Here is a 12,321-nt window from a genome sequence, read left to right as displayed (position 1 = left end):
AATTTGATTTTATTTATGTTATTTAACGTCGGTTTTCTCCCACTTTTGGATAATCGCGACGATGAGGATGTGATGATGTGAAAAATTGATGAGAAGGACACTTACAAAGTACTCCCATTCGAGGCCGGGATTTGAACCTCGGACGTTGTGATAACCACTCCGCCACAGAGGTAGGTACGTAAGTGCAAAATCGTCATTTTCTAGTATTTGTTATTTGAAAAGTTATAATGTGAGCCTAATGCATTCTTGGCCCACTTTAATAAAGTTTACACAATTCTTGCAATCTTTTGTTACTTATACTGCTTCTAAGCTACATGAATAATTTTAATTTTAGATCCTAATAATCCTCTAGAATTAAATAATATATTCATTTGAAATTACCCTGCATTCCATAAGTCACGTGTGAAATACGGACATTCTTACAAACTAAATTTTTGTTCAATAATTTCACAAGTTTATGCATTAACGTTTTTTCATTGATTCTAGATTTTGAAAACGAAATTAACTCGGCTTAAAGTTTTGCAGTCCTGTGTTGTTGATGCAGTGTTTAAAAGTATGATGCTTATCTAAGTATTTTGACATTTCTTATTAAAATGCAAATTTTGCCATATCTCTCTCGCCACAAATATCAGGGGCGTCAGACTATATGATTTTGTGGTGTGGAAAGGATGTTGTACCATGCAACCATGTGGATTTAATATAAAAAATACAGCAATCATATGTTTATTTACTTTTATATAAAACTCAATTATTGTTATTGTATAGTTGTTTAGCAATCTAAAATAATAAATTAAATACTTCATTAATTATAATTTGTAATACTGCTTCAGGGTAGCTTGTATATATATATATATATATATATATATATATATATATATATATATATATATATATATATATGTTTTTACATATGACGAATAAACAGTGGCGATTGGGTTCCAAAACTAGGGGGTCAAGTTGCCAAAACTGGGGGCGACAAGGATAGTTTACTTTCTCTTGGTAGGTTTAGCATAGTGGGGGCAACTGCTCCCCACGGCCCCCCTAATCGCCGCCACTGCGATTAAATAACAGTTATCTGTTTATGTGTCCTGTATAATAAAATAATATGCCATGAAGATTTTTATGTAACATTACATACTGATATAATAAATATACTTAAAAACGTTCAAAAGATGTTTAAAATAGAGAAGGTAAGAGGAGACAATAATCAGTAGTAGAAACACTTCAAATACTTTTCATGTAAAACTGACCAAAAAACGTCCTATTTATTACTGCATTAAAATAAATTGCTTGAGAATGGTTGTTAAATAATAATAGTCTCAATATACACAGGCTAATAGGGATTAAGCTTCCTCTATTCCATGATTTACTACTATTATTATTACCCTTGAGACAAAATTTGGGCCTTTGTGAAGGGGTGCGAATCAGAAAACAGGGTGAGCAAGCATTTATTGTACCACACTGGTGCCACCTATGCTTCAAGACGTCACTCAAACAATATCTCTAAGACGAACCCTTAGACAATCTGTCACTCGTTCTTCTGTCATCTTTTGTATTATTTCCATTCGGACGAACCTGAATGATAGCTTTAACAGCTATACTACAGGTTAGAATTTTATTACCTCGGGCCCATCTCCTGAAAGCTTTCTGGATCCACCACTGTTTTCCGTCATACCCGGTGGAGGCTCTTAGTGGTTCGGATCCCACTTTAAACTGTAGGTCCAGTCCCGGTTAGTCTTTTTGTCAGGAGCGGCGCCAGAAATTTTGTAGAGCTATGTATCCCTTTTTCTCTCTTACCCTCCCGATTTCCCTTCACTTCTATTCCCTTTCCTTTTCATATTTTCACTTTTACTCTTCATGTATCTTATATCTTTTTTCTCCGCTTGTTACTTCTTTCTCCCTTTCACTTTTTCTCGTTTCATTCTTCAAATGTTTCTCTTAACTGCCATGTCCACACACATCACATGTATGTGTGTGTATGTGTTTGGTGTCTTTCCTCTTTCTTTTCTAATCTATACTCTTATCTTGTTCCACTTCTTTGTCTCCGATGGACACAATTATTACAAGGAAGTGTTTGTGTGTGTGCGCCATACATTCTAATCGCATTCTTTCCTTCATGTCAATGTAGTGAAATGAATGTGAATTGGTTGCATGACATTTTGTCCAAGTGCAAAAATACAAGGCACATACTCCACTTTATATATTAGAAATTGTGATGGTAGACAATGGTGAACAATTAAATTACTTTCTCGTAATTTAAATGCATGTTCCTGATCATATTATTTTCATCATATGGGTTTTTGACTGAAACGTGGTGGTTAATGATCACTTTCCTTGGTTTACAAGGTTATTACAGCTGACAAATGTATCTGAATGTTTGCAGTAACGGCTATCGGGTGCCAAAACTTGGGGGCTAGGACAGTTTACTTTTTTAAAGAAAAGTCTTAGCATTAAGAGGCATAGTGCGGGTGCAACAAGTGGAAAAATGTGGCGGGGGAAACTTCCCTCCCCCAAGCTCCTCCTAATCGCCGCCACTGGATATTTGGATTAAAATTAATGTCTTATTGGGAATGTAAACACACACACATGGAAAAACCAATTCTTTGTTCATTCTGCATAAAGTATATCCAGGCTTATGAGAGGCTATTTTGACAGAATAACGCCCAAAAGTAATAATCAAGTAACATTGAGAAATCTGTTAGCTAAGTTGTTATTAGTTTTCTGAAGTAAGTCTTCGTTACTCATGAGGGAGAAGTGATACACGTATGGTTAAATGAACACATGCACTGAGGTAACAAATAGTTTACATTTTGTAGAATGTTATGTTGGACATAAGGAATTCATCGAAATTGATCACCCTCCCAGTAATTCATCTCTTTTTCACAGATGACTTGGGTTGTATGGCGTGACCTTTCCGAAAGCGCTCAAATATCAACCTCTATCAGCGCAGTATACGCTGGAAACTTTAATATTGCAGGCGAACGAGTCTCTTGCGCTTGGAACCATAGTCAAAATAATAATTTGTGGGGGTTGTATTTTCAATGTTTGCGTGTATTTCTTTTCTCCCCTTCGTCACTTTCATCTACTCACCATTGAACCTCATTGTCGCCATTAGCCAAAATTAGCAGAAAAGAGACTTCACGTAGAACAAATCAGTAGAATCAGCAACAACTAATCTTCCAAAAGGGGAGTTTCAATAGTTCATACCACTTCGAAAGTTGAGGTTGTAGTTTCAATTTCACAGTGTTTCATTGTTGGATCAAGGCAGCAGCTAACTCCGTGAACAATAACGTTTTTTTCCGAAAGTCTCTGGCAATACACCCTCTTAAATGAACGCATCATCTGTGGTGATAAAATAACACGTTCCCTGTGAGTTCATTCTGTATATATTTTTCTCCAATGGCTTAACGTTGTCGCCTTATAATGAAGAGGTTCTGGTTTCTTCTGCCCCTCCTCTGCTTAAAGCACAATTCACACTGGTTCGGACTCCACTTTAAACTGTAGGTTTAGACCCGATTAGCCTATCTGAGCATAAAATTCGACTTTAAAACAAATAAACAAAATTTTCTTATGGATACTTCATGACATAGCTTTTCTTCTCTACTCCATCTGAATCTACAGATTCTGTTGACCTTTTCGGCTAAACCCCTGTTGTTTCTAAAGCTTAAACCATTCTCATCGTGATTGATTAGTTCTCTGACGCCCTCAAAACAAAGCTTTCCTTCCAACCCCTTCTTCTTTTAATTCTACGCAAGTTAATCACAAGAAAAATCGCATGATTACGTAACTGATAGGCAAAATTTATGTGTGGAACAAGGATTTCTAAATAGAATTAGCCACCCATTATCAATTCAATAATTCTGTAGCTTTTATCCAAACTCACATAACTGTTACATCAAAATTAATATACCTCGGTATTGTAGTGGTTATTGTGATTGCTTCTGATTAGTATTTATTAGTAGGACGAATACAAAGTTGTTATTTTGTATACGATGTAGATATTTGAAGATCACAGGTATGTAAAATACAAATATAAAAATTGTAATGAAGTAAAGAAAGATACACTTCTGGAATTGCAATGTAGACCTAATTAATAAGTCGAAATAATTTATTGCGTTGCTGGAGGAAGCAACGCTGAGGTTTTTATTTGTTTATTTAGAGATTATTTTAATAATACGCAGGCCTGGATGTATATATGTGCCCACCCCTGTCGCCGTCCCTGCTTTTTATGCTAAAAGTGGACTTCAAACAAGCCTCAAAGCATACAAATTAGCGTAAACCTCTAGATTATATGAAAGAGATGAAGGAGATAGTTATAGCCTGTGTAAGATTTTGGAGAAAGAAAGGGCTATATAGTGTAGTGGCATTTACCTAAAACTTCATATTTTTCTTATTTCGAACCTGCCTCACACCACATGCTTTCCGTTAATATTTGCAACACATTTTCTCAAAATTGAAAGAAAGAATTGTCGTATTTACACACATGAAAATTAATATACATAAACACACGTAAGTGTATTTTGTGTGAGAAAGGAAAAACAAAATTTGTAACAAATCTTTTTTTTTATTTCGTTTTAATCAAGTTACAGTTTTCATTGAAGAGTTTTATTTTCAATAAAAAATGTCACACAAAATATAATCCGGTTGTCTGTACGTAGTTGCTACTTTTGACATGTTATATGTTACACTTCAAGTTACGTTTCGGTTGGGATAATTCTGCAGTGCTATTATCATATTTCGAAAATACAAAAACGTTTTTTATTACTATACAATTTAACAATAGAAGCACTACTAAAATTAAATATTGTACTTTTATTTAAAACCTTGTAAGACTAATTGTTATTACTCGGTGTGACTGGTAATTTATCAACTATGAGTAAGCCTAGGGGTAATAGAAATCAAAAATAAATTTACAATTTTATGGAAATTACAGGAACTTACATGTATTCATACGATGTTGTACGTATATTCGTTGTTGATGTTAATACTTTTGTGCTACATCAGTCTCTTTTACGAGTTACGGTGATTCAAATGTCAGTCATTTTATGCAAGTAAATAGTAACATATATTACATTTCTGTCTGGAAACATCACAATGACTAGGAGACTAACATTTATACTGTACTGTACTTCGAAGATATTGCTGCCATCTAGGAGATATATGACGCGGTACATTACCTGTTGTTTTTGGTCAATGTGAAGCACGGGTATTGGAAAAAGTGAACACAAAGACAAGCGATCTCAGTAATTCAGAAACTTGATAAAAATAGATATGTCAGTTTTCAGTAATTTTTCTTGAAATTAGAATGCCAAATGCTAATTCTTGCCGAAACTATTATTTCACAACAATTATTCTTCAGTCACATGCTGTCACCCTGATTACGTACATCGGCCATTGTAAATTAATGTCAAGATGAATTTGGGCTGGTGTTATTGAAATAGCCTGGTCGTTTCTAAGTTGTTAGAAAGGATATTCGTAGTCATATGTGTGCTTCTAAATGAATATAAAAATATAAAAAGTGATAAAAAATATTACAGTTTACATCCGGTTTCTCGGTCCTGCAGGCAAGGGTTTACTTGCTGCTACAACCAGGAGTCCCTTCTTTCGTTTCCCAGATGGTCGAACGGCCGTAAACGACTCTGTTCCATATGCACTTTTGCCCATATGGCGAAGCACAGGATTGGGGCTTTCGCGTTTCGAAGATTCACTCTTGAAACTATCTCCTCCTGGATACAACACGTCGTGCCCGGAACCTTCCGAATCTATTGCCTTGACAGAATAGGCTACCTTTGTTTCCTCGAGGCCCTTGTCCCCGTAACTGCTCCCTTTTATGTCGCTTTTGATTGCATCTTTGCTGAACCCGCTGCTTCTATGAGAGTGGTCGTCTGTAGCTTTTAACACAAGAGCTTCGCTGTGTACAAATGACGAAGGGTGCTTTCCTCTTGCTTCGACAATTGCGTAACCTCTGTGGCTTGGACTGCCGGAGTAAGTTGCTCCACCATATCCATGGGAAGCACCATAGCCGGCTCCACTTCCGTGAGACAACGAAACTCCGCCTCCAAAGCCGCCTCCGTGAGAATCTCCGCTTCCATAGCCTCCTCCACTTCCGTGAGATACAGAAGCTCCGCCTCCGTAGCCTCCTCCACTTCCGTGAGATGCAGAAGCTCCGCCTCCGTAGCCTCCTCCACTTCCGTGAGATACAGAAGCTCCGCCTCCGTAACCTCCTCCGCTTCCGTGAGATGCAGAAGCTCCGCCTCCGTAGCCTCCTCCGCTTCCGTGAGATACAGAAGCTCCGCCTCCGTAGCCTCCTCCGCTTCCGTGAGATACAGAAGCTCCGCCTCCGTAGCCTCCTCCGCTTCCGTGAGATACAGAAGCTCCGCCTCCGTAGCCTCCTCCACTTCCATGAGATACAGAAGCTCCGCCTCCGTAGCCTCCTCCACTTCCGTGAGATACAGAAGATCCGCCTCCGTAGCCTCCTACGCTTCCGTGAGATACAGAACCTCCGCCCCCATAACCTCCTTTACTGCCATGTGAAACATCACCGCCTCCTGACTCTGCTGGATAACTGACATGAAGCGTCTTGTGCTTGTGGACATTTACATGCGTGTGCTTGTGGATATAATGGTGCTTATGGAGGTAGAATTGAGGTGGATGCTCGACAATATTCCTTAAAGTTAAAAAAGCATAATTAATGCAAATAAATTAATAATGTTCCAATATTCAACTAAGAATTAGTACATTTAATGACTGGTAGTATTCAGATAACGTTATATACTAGAAACTCTACTCAACGGGATGTCTTACACTGGCAATTTTTTTAGTGACCTCTAGAGTGTAGAGCAGTGGTTCTCAACCTTTTTCATTCCGGGACCAACCTTGAAGGATATTACACTTCATGGGACCCACAAGCATGGGCGCCGGCAGAATTACTTGTAGGGGTGTGCACACAGTTTATAATCATATTTTTGCTAACATCGAGTACTTTAAGAAGCCCTAGTTTACCCTTGCTTAAGCAAATTACACATACTCCATTCTTTAAAAGTAAATATGTAATTTATAAGACTAACTGTGAAAAAATCCAGTGGACTCTTTTAAAACTTCCTCAATCCATTTGTTCACAGGTGTTTGGTTAGCTTTGTAATCCAAGCAGTCTCGAGAGTAATGTGAAATGATGACAGTTGACACCTCTCGGTAACCGCATATACACACACACACGGGCGGTCTGAAATATCAAGTGACACCTAAAGTCGACATGCATGAGACACACAGATAATTAAGAACTCATTGCTGCGACCGAAATGAAAACGACAACTATCCGATTTCCTTGAGTTAAAAATCACAGATGCCGGTAAAAAGCAATGGCAGAGGGCGAATAACAGAAATGTTGAGCTAAACTACGTACAACACGGGTTGAATTTAAAATGTAATAGGTTTTTAAGACAAAGTAAATACATTTTTGAGCCCGGCTCCGCGACCCACCAAACGCACCCTCGGGACCCAGCAGTGGGTCGCGCCCCATAGGTTGAAAAACGATGGTCTTGAGCCACAAAATGCATTTCAATATGCACGCAATGTCCATTTATCAACCAAGTTAAGCAAAACAGATGTGTGTGTATGTTTATCTTCAAGATGAGAGAGGACAGCCTGATACAGTGTTGCAGACTCAGTATTATACCATTTAGCTTACATTTCTCCACCAACATTTCCACAAATATGGGTGGCCAATGCGTTTATGTATTGTTATGCATTTTGAAAGATGAAACTATACTCTTATTGAACTACTCGTAATTTCACGATTCGGTAAACGTCTAATCTATATAAGAATTAGGCAGAATACTGTCTCATAAGGCATGTTGACTTACGTTTTGATCTTTCCTGATTCTGCACCCACTATGATATAAGCCAGGAGACAAAGTATCTGTGAATGTAAAGTTTTATTTCATATTAATAGAGGTCGACCAATAAATTGTACGCAGAATGCATATATTTGATGGACTTTGAAACTTAGCTTTATGTAATAGTTTATTGCAAATATATACTCTTACTTAGAAGGAGAAACCATGAAAATAGTCCTGTCAAGGTCACGCCGCTCACCTACAGTGTTGCCAATAAGTAACAATTTCAACCGACGAAATCAACCGCATACGTAAAGCCGTTAAGTGTCGACTGAGCAACTTAAAAGTGTGACAACCTTGGAGGGCCAGGAGTGTGGAGGAGGCAAGGGGAACCTCCGACCTCGAGTGGACTGTTTTCGTGGAAATAGCAATAACTATCTATTACTCACAAATGTTAAATATCTTACAAAGTATTTCTTGCAGAGTTATATACTTCATAGTCTATTTACTGTTTTTAGCGATTTGCATTAGGCTCAATTATTGCGTTGTTAGCCAACTCAGTAAATTATACTTATTCTTGCAACACTGTTTAAATTTTAAGCACGATGTAAGGAGGCTGCGCCTTCTCTTTCAGATAGTGCCCAAAAGGTGAGCTGATGAGGCTGAAGCCAAACAAATTCAAAAGCAAAAAGGGGAAAATGTGGAAAGTGTGCAGAAATATCGTATAATATTAAATGTTCATTTTTTTTTTTCTTATCGTTGGCGATCTTCTTCCTGAAGGACATTCATAGCATCGATACTTTCGGATTCGGAATTCCATAATTACTGAGAATTAATGTATGGATGACAGGACAAACGCAATGATACAACGCAACGCAAAAATAACAAAAAGAGAACAGTTAATCGAAAGGTTAGATGTAGACTGGGGATGTACACACGCGAGTTAGTGGCAGACGATGGTTATTTCAGCCAGAAACCAGTTTCGCCACATTATTGTTGTAGCACTTCACGAATATGCGCTTTTGAAACAGTATATAAGTACGCCAACGGTTCTGCGATTGTTTATTTTACTCATGAGTATCGTTGATAGATGGCGGGCTGTATTACATTACAACAGATTTCAATTTTTCAGGACACGGCAAAATCTTACAACTATTAGTTGGCTGTTGGAATTTGTATTTTTATAAGCAATTATTATTTTAAAACACAGTGTGACTTTAACTTGGAAAAAGTACTGAAACCTAACGTGAGTGTTTATTTAATTACTTATAATTGTAAATTAATATAAGAATAAGAGTGATGGAAGATAATTACCAATTGTAGACTATTTCCTCTTTTCTCACGTAGGCTTCCTGTAAATGTTACAGTGATTGCTGCCACTTTGATGAATTGGTTCATGTTTTTTTAGATCATAAAAGTTGTAAATACACGCAAACAATTTTGTTTATAAGCCTTGGGCATATTACCACATGGCTCCACAGTCCAGCGTCTGCTTACGGCCAGTCATACCCCTATGCAATGTGCGAATAAAATAGTTTCCCTTGTTATTATTTTAATAGTAACAGTAAGTACTATAATAAAACATTAGAACTGACAAATTCATTTTCTCATGTGAATCTATTTTGTGATAATTCAACGTCTCTGTTCGGATTGTGCTTATTTTTCAAGAATTGTTACTAGTCTTTTTTTCCTGTTAATGAAAAATTAACTGTTTCATAGAACCAATTTTTCAATCAAATTATGTATTGCTGTGTCTTTATTTAAATTATCAAGAATAATTTACTAATGTCCTCTTCTTGTTCGAGAATTTAATGTAAAAGTGACGAAACGGAAAACTTTGCAATAATGTGTGATTTTCTCGACTTATAAACTTCTTGATTGAGTTGGTGCTTTAAGTACACTTTATGCACAGTAAAGCTAACTGGGACTGGGCCTACAGTTTAAAGTGGGATCCTAACCATTATGTACCTTCACCGGGAATCGAACCCGGGACCCCTTGATTACAAGGCGACGACGACACTACCACTTTTTTTTTTTAGAAAGTAATACCCCTACTCGGTGGTATCCCCAGTCATTTACACTTATTCTCAACATTCGTACATATCAGTTTTTCTCTTAATTTTCGGTTTTCTCGGACAACACAAACACCCATGTCCTAGCCGGGACTCGAACCCGAGACCCCTGGCGTCGTACCGCGCTGTACTAACCACTCCGCCACTGGGCCATCGGAGAGGCCCTTTATAAACTTCTTGCATTTATAATTGATACAGTTTTTAGTCCACAGTAACAAGTGTTTAAAATGTTTTTGGACATTTATTAATAACTAGCTGATTGCCCAGCGTTGCCCTGGTATTTATTTATTCCAATCTTCTATTAGACAGGAATTCTAACTATAGTGTAAAATGAACTTGGAGTTGAACGGCATTGGGAATGTCACTATTCATCTTAGCGACCCCAAAAACTATGGATTCCACACTAATATAGGTCGTTTTACATGTCACCCCTTCCCACCCCCTCCCTATGGGAGCCATGGGTGTGTTACGAACACAGTATTTCTTTCCAGGTTGCAAGTGATATGTGTGCCAAGTTTGGTTGAAATTGCTCCAGGCGTTCGAGAGTTATGCCGGAACAAACATACATACACACCCACACACATACATCCGATAAGCTGGGCAGAGTGAAATTATTTGCATACTTTGTAGTTGTAGTAGTTGGCTAGCGTACTGGATTTGTAGTAAAACTAACAGATCTATCGTAGGTTCGAACCCCACCACTTGTAAAAAGAAATTCACTAAAGACGAGAGAATAGTCGTTCTCTCGAAACCTAGTGTTGGTATAGGTGAGTAGCAGAGGAATTAGCCAATGAATAAAGTACAATGAACATAGTTCGTTAACCTATAGATCTACCAAACGCGGCTGTAACACCGTGAATACTTACGCTGACTTTGACAGCCATTTTCACCCTCCTGCGATGAAGATTTGCCCCTCAAGTCTCGACTGCATCATCTCGGTTGCGGCAACACTTTTATATGCACTTCTGCAAAGAATGTGCGAACATCTTTATGCAGTCGTCGCATTGTTGACGTTGGAAGAGCATTCTGCGGCTGACAGTGTTAGCGAAAGGGCATGTTCCGCCAACAGCCGCCGTCATTGTTGCGCTAATTAATTACACGTAACTGCGACCCCGATGACCCCTCGGTGACACTTGAAACGGCGAGCGTAGGCGAGTTGTCATTCAAATAAACATTGTTTTTCTCTGGGGGGCACTTCAGGGATAGAGGAAGAAAGGAGAACCAGGAATACGAAGTTGACATTTCTTATCTTGTCACAAACGGAGATTCGTCTTTTTTTTTTTTTTTGTGGCGTACATTGAACCTTTTCATTACCAAGCCCATTTTGCCATGTAAGCCCCCGGTACAGGACCATTTTTTTTTAGCAAAATGCAGAGTTTCATTTAGATGACTGTAGATCGAAGGCTAGACAGACGAATGAAGTACCGTTATACGCGGAATTAACTATAGATTCGAACTACATACAATTTATACACATTGAGTGTATATATGGATGCGCGGGGGGGGGGGGGGGTGGTGAGGAACCGGAAAATTAAAAAAAATTCTGAAGAAAAAACATCCTTTCACACTCCGCCCCTGCACAACAAAGTACAGGATATTGTCAAAATACACATGGAAATGATCATGAGCAATAGAACACAACTTGTAGCGACCTTCAAATGACATGTCTGTACGCCACTGACTCAAGCCTCGGATTGCAGAGTTACCTTAAAACGCCTGTATATTGGAGGCTAATTGCCCTAGACGGATGAATGAAGTACCGTTATACGCGGAATGAACCATAGATTCGGAATACATACAATTTATGCACATTGAGTGTATATATGAATGCGGGGGAAGGAGAGGAACCGGAAAATTCCAAAATTTCTTAAGAAAAATGCCCCTACCCCCGTCCGCCCCTGGACAACAAAGTACAGGACATTGTCAAAATACAAATGGAAATGATTGCATGCATATTTTGAACAAGAAAATAATTGCACTATTATCATTCGAGCAACAGAACACGATTTGTACCCCCCAAACGACATATCTATGTACCACTGACTCAGTTTCAAAAGAAGCCACCTTTATCCCGCCATTTCCCCCCTTTTTATGGAAGAACAAGATGTGCAAGTGTCTTTACGGTGCAGTATGTGTGTTAACAATAATATAAAAGAAGAAAATCGCAAATCCACCGAAAAATAGCGACATTATGACGTACAAACTACGAACATGACAACATATCTTTTAAAAGATATGTGCTGCCCCGGGGATTACAGGTAAGCAATCATAGACATGCACATAACAATTTATTTGCCAGCCTGGATCGTGTCTTCCCGAATGGCCCAGAGGCACATTATGTCAGAATTTTCACCTAAGATACGTTTTCGGGGAAAGAGAAATTCCCGTTTCGCCCAATCCTGTTTCGTCGAATC

General features: G+C 38.3%; 1 protein-coding gene across 1 annotated transcript; it reads right to left on the bottom strand.

The window, feature by feature from the left end:
- Positions 1-4,608: 4,608 nt before the first annotated feature.
- Positions 4,609-10,791, bottom strand: LOC145987979 (uncharacterized). Its single transcript, XM_083122819.1, has 3 exons — positions 10,774-10,791; positions 7,863-7,918; positions 4,609-6,667 (listed from the first exon to the last, which is right to left on the bottom strand). The coding sequence occupies exons 1-3, from the start codon at positions 10,789-10,791 to the stop codon at positions 5,539-5,541; spliced, it is 1,203 nt and encodes a 400-aa protein (XP_082978945.1). The 3' UTR covers positions 4,609-5,538.
- Positions 10,792-12,321: the final 1,530 nt, after the last annotated feature.

Source organism: Lepisma saccharinum, chromosome 5 (genome assembly GCF_977018435.1).
Source record: "Lepisma saccharinum chromosome 5, izLepSacc3.1, whole genome shotgun sequence".
Taxonomy (NCBI): domain Eukaryota; kingdom Metazoa; phylum Arthropoda; class Insecta; order Zygentoma; family Lepismatidae; genus Lepisma; species Lepisma saccharinum.
The sequence above is the reverse complement of the archived record's forward strand: the minus strand, read 5'-3'. Positions and strand labels throughout refer to the sequence as shown.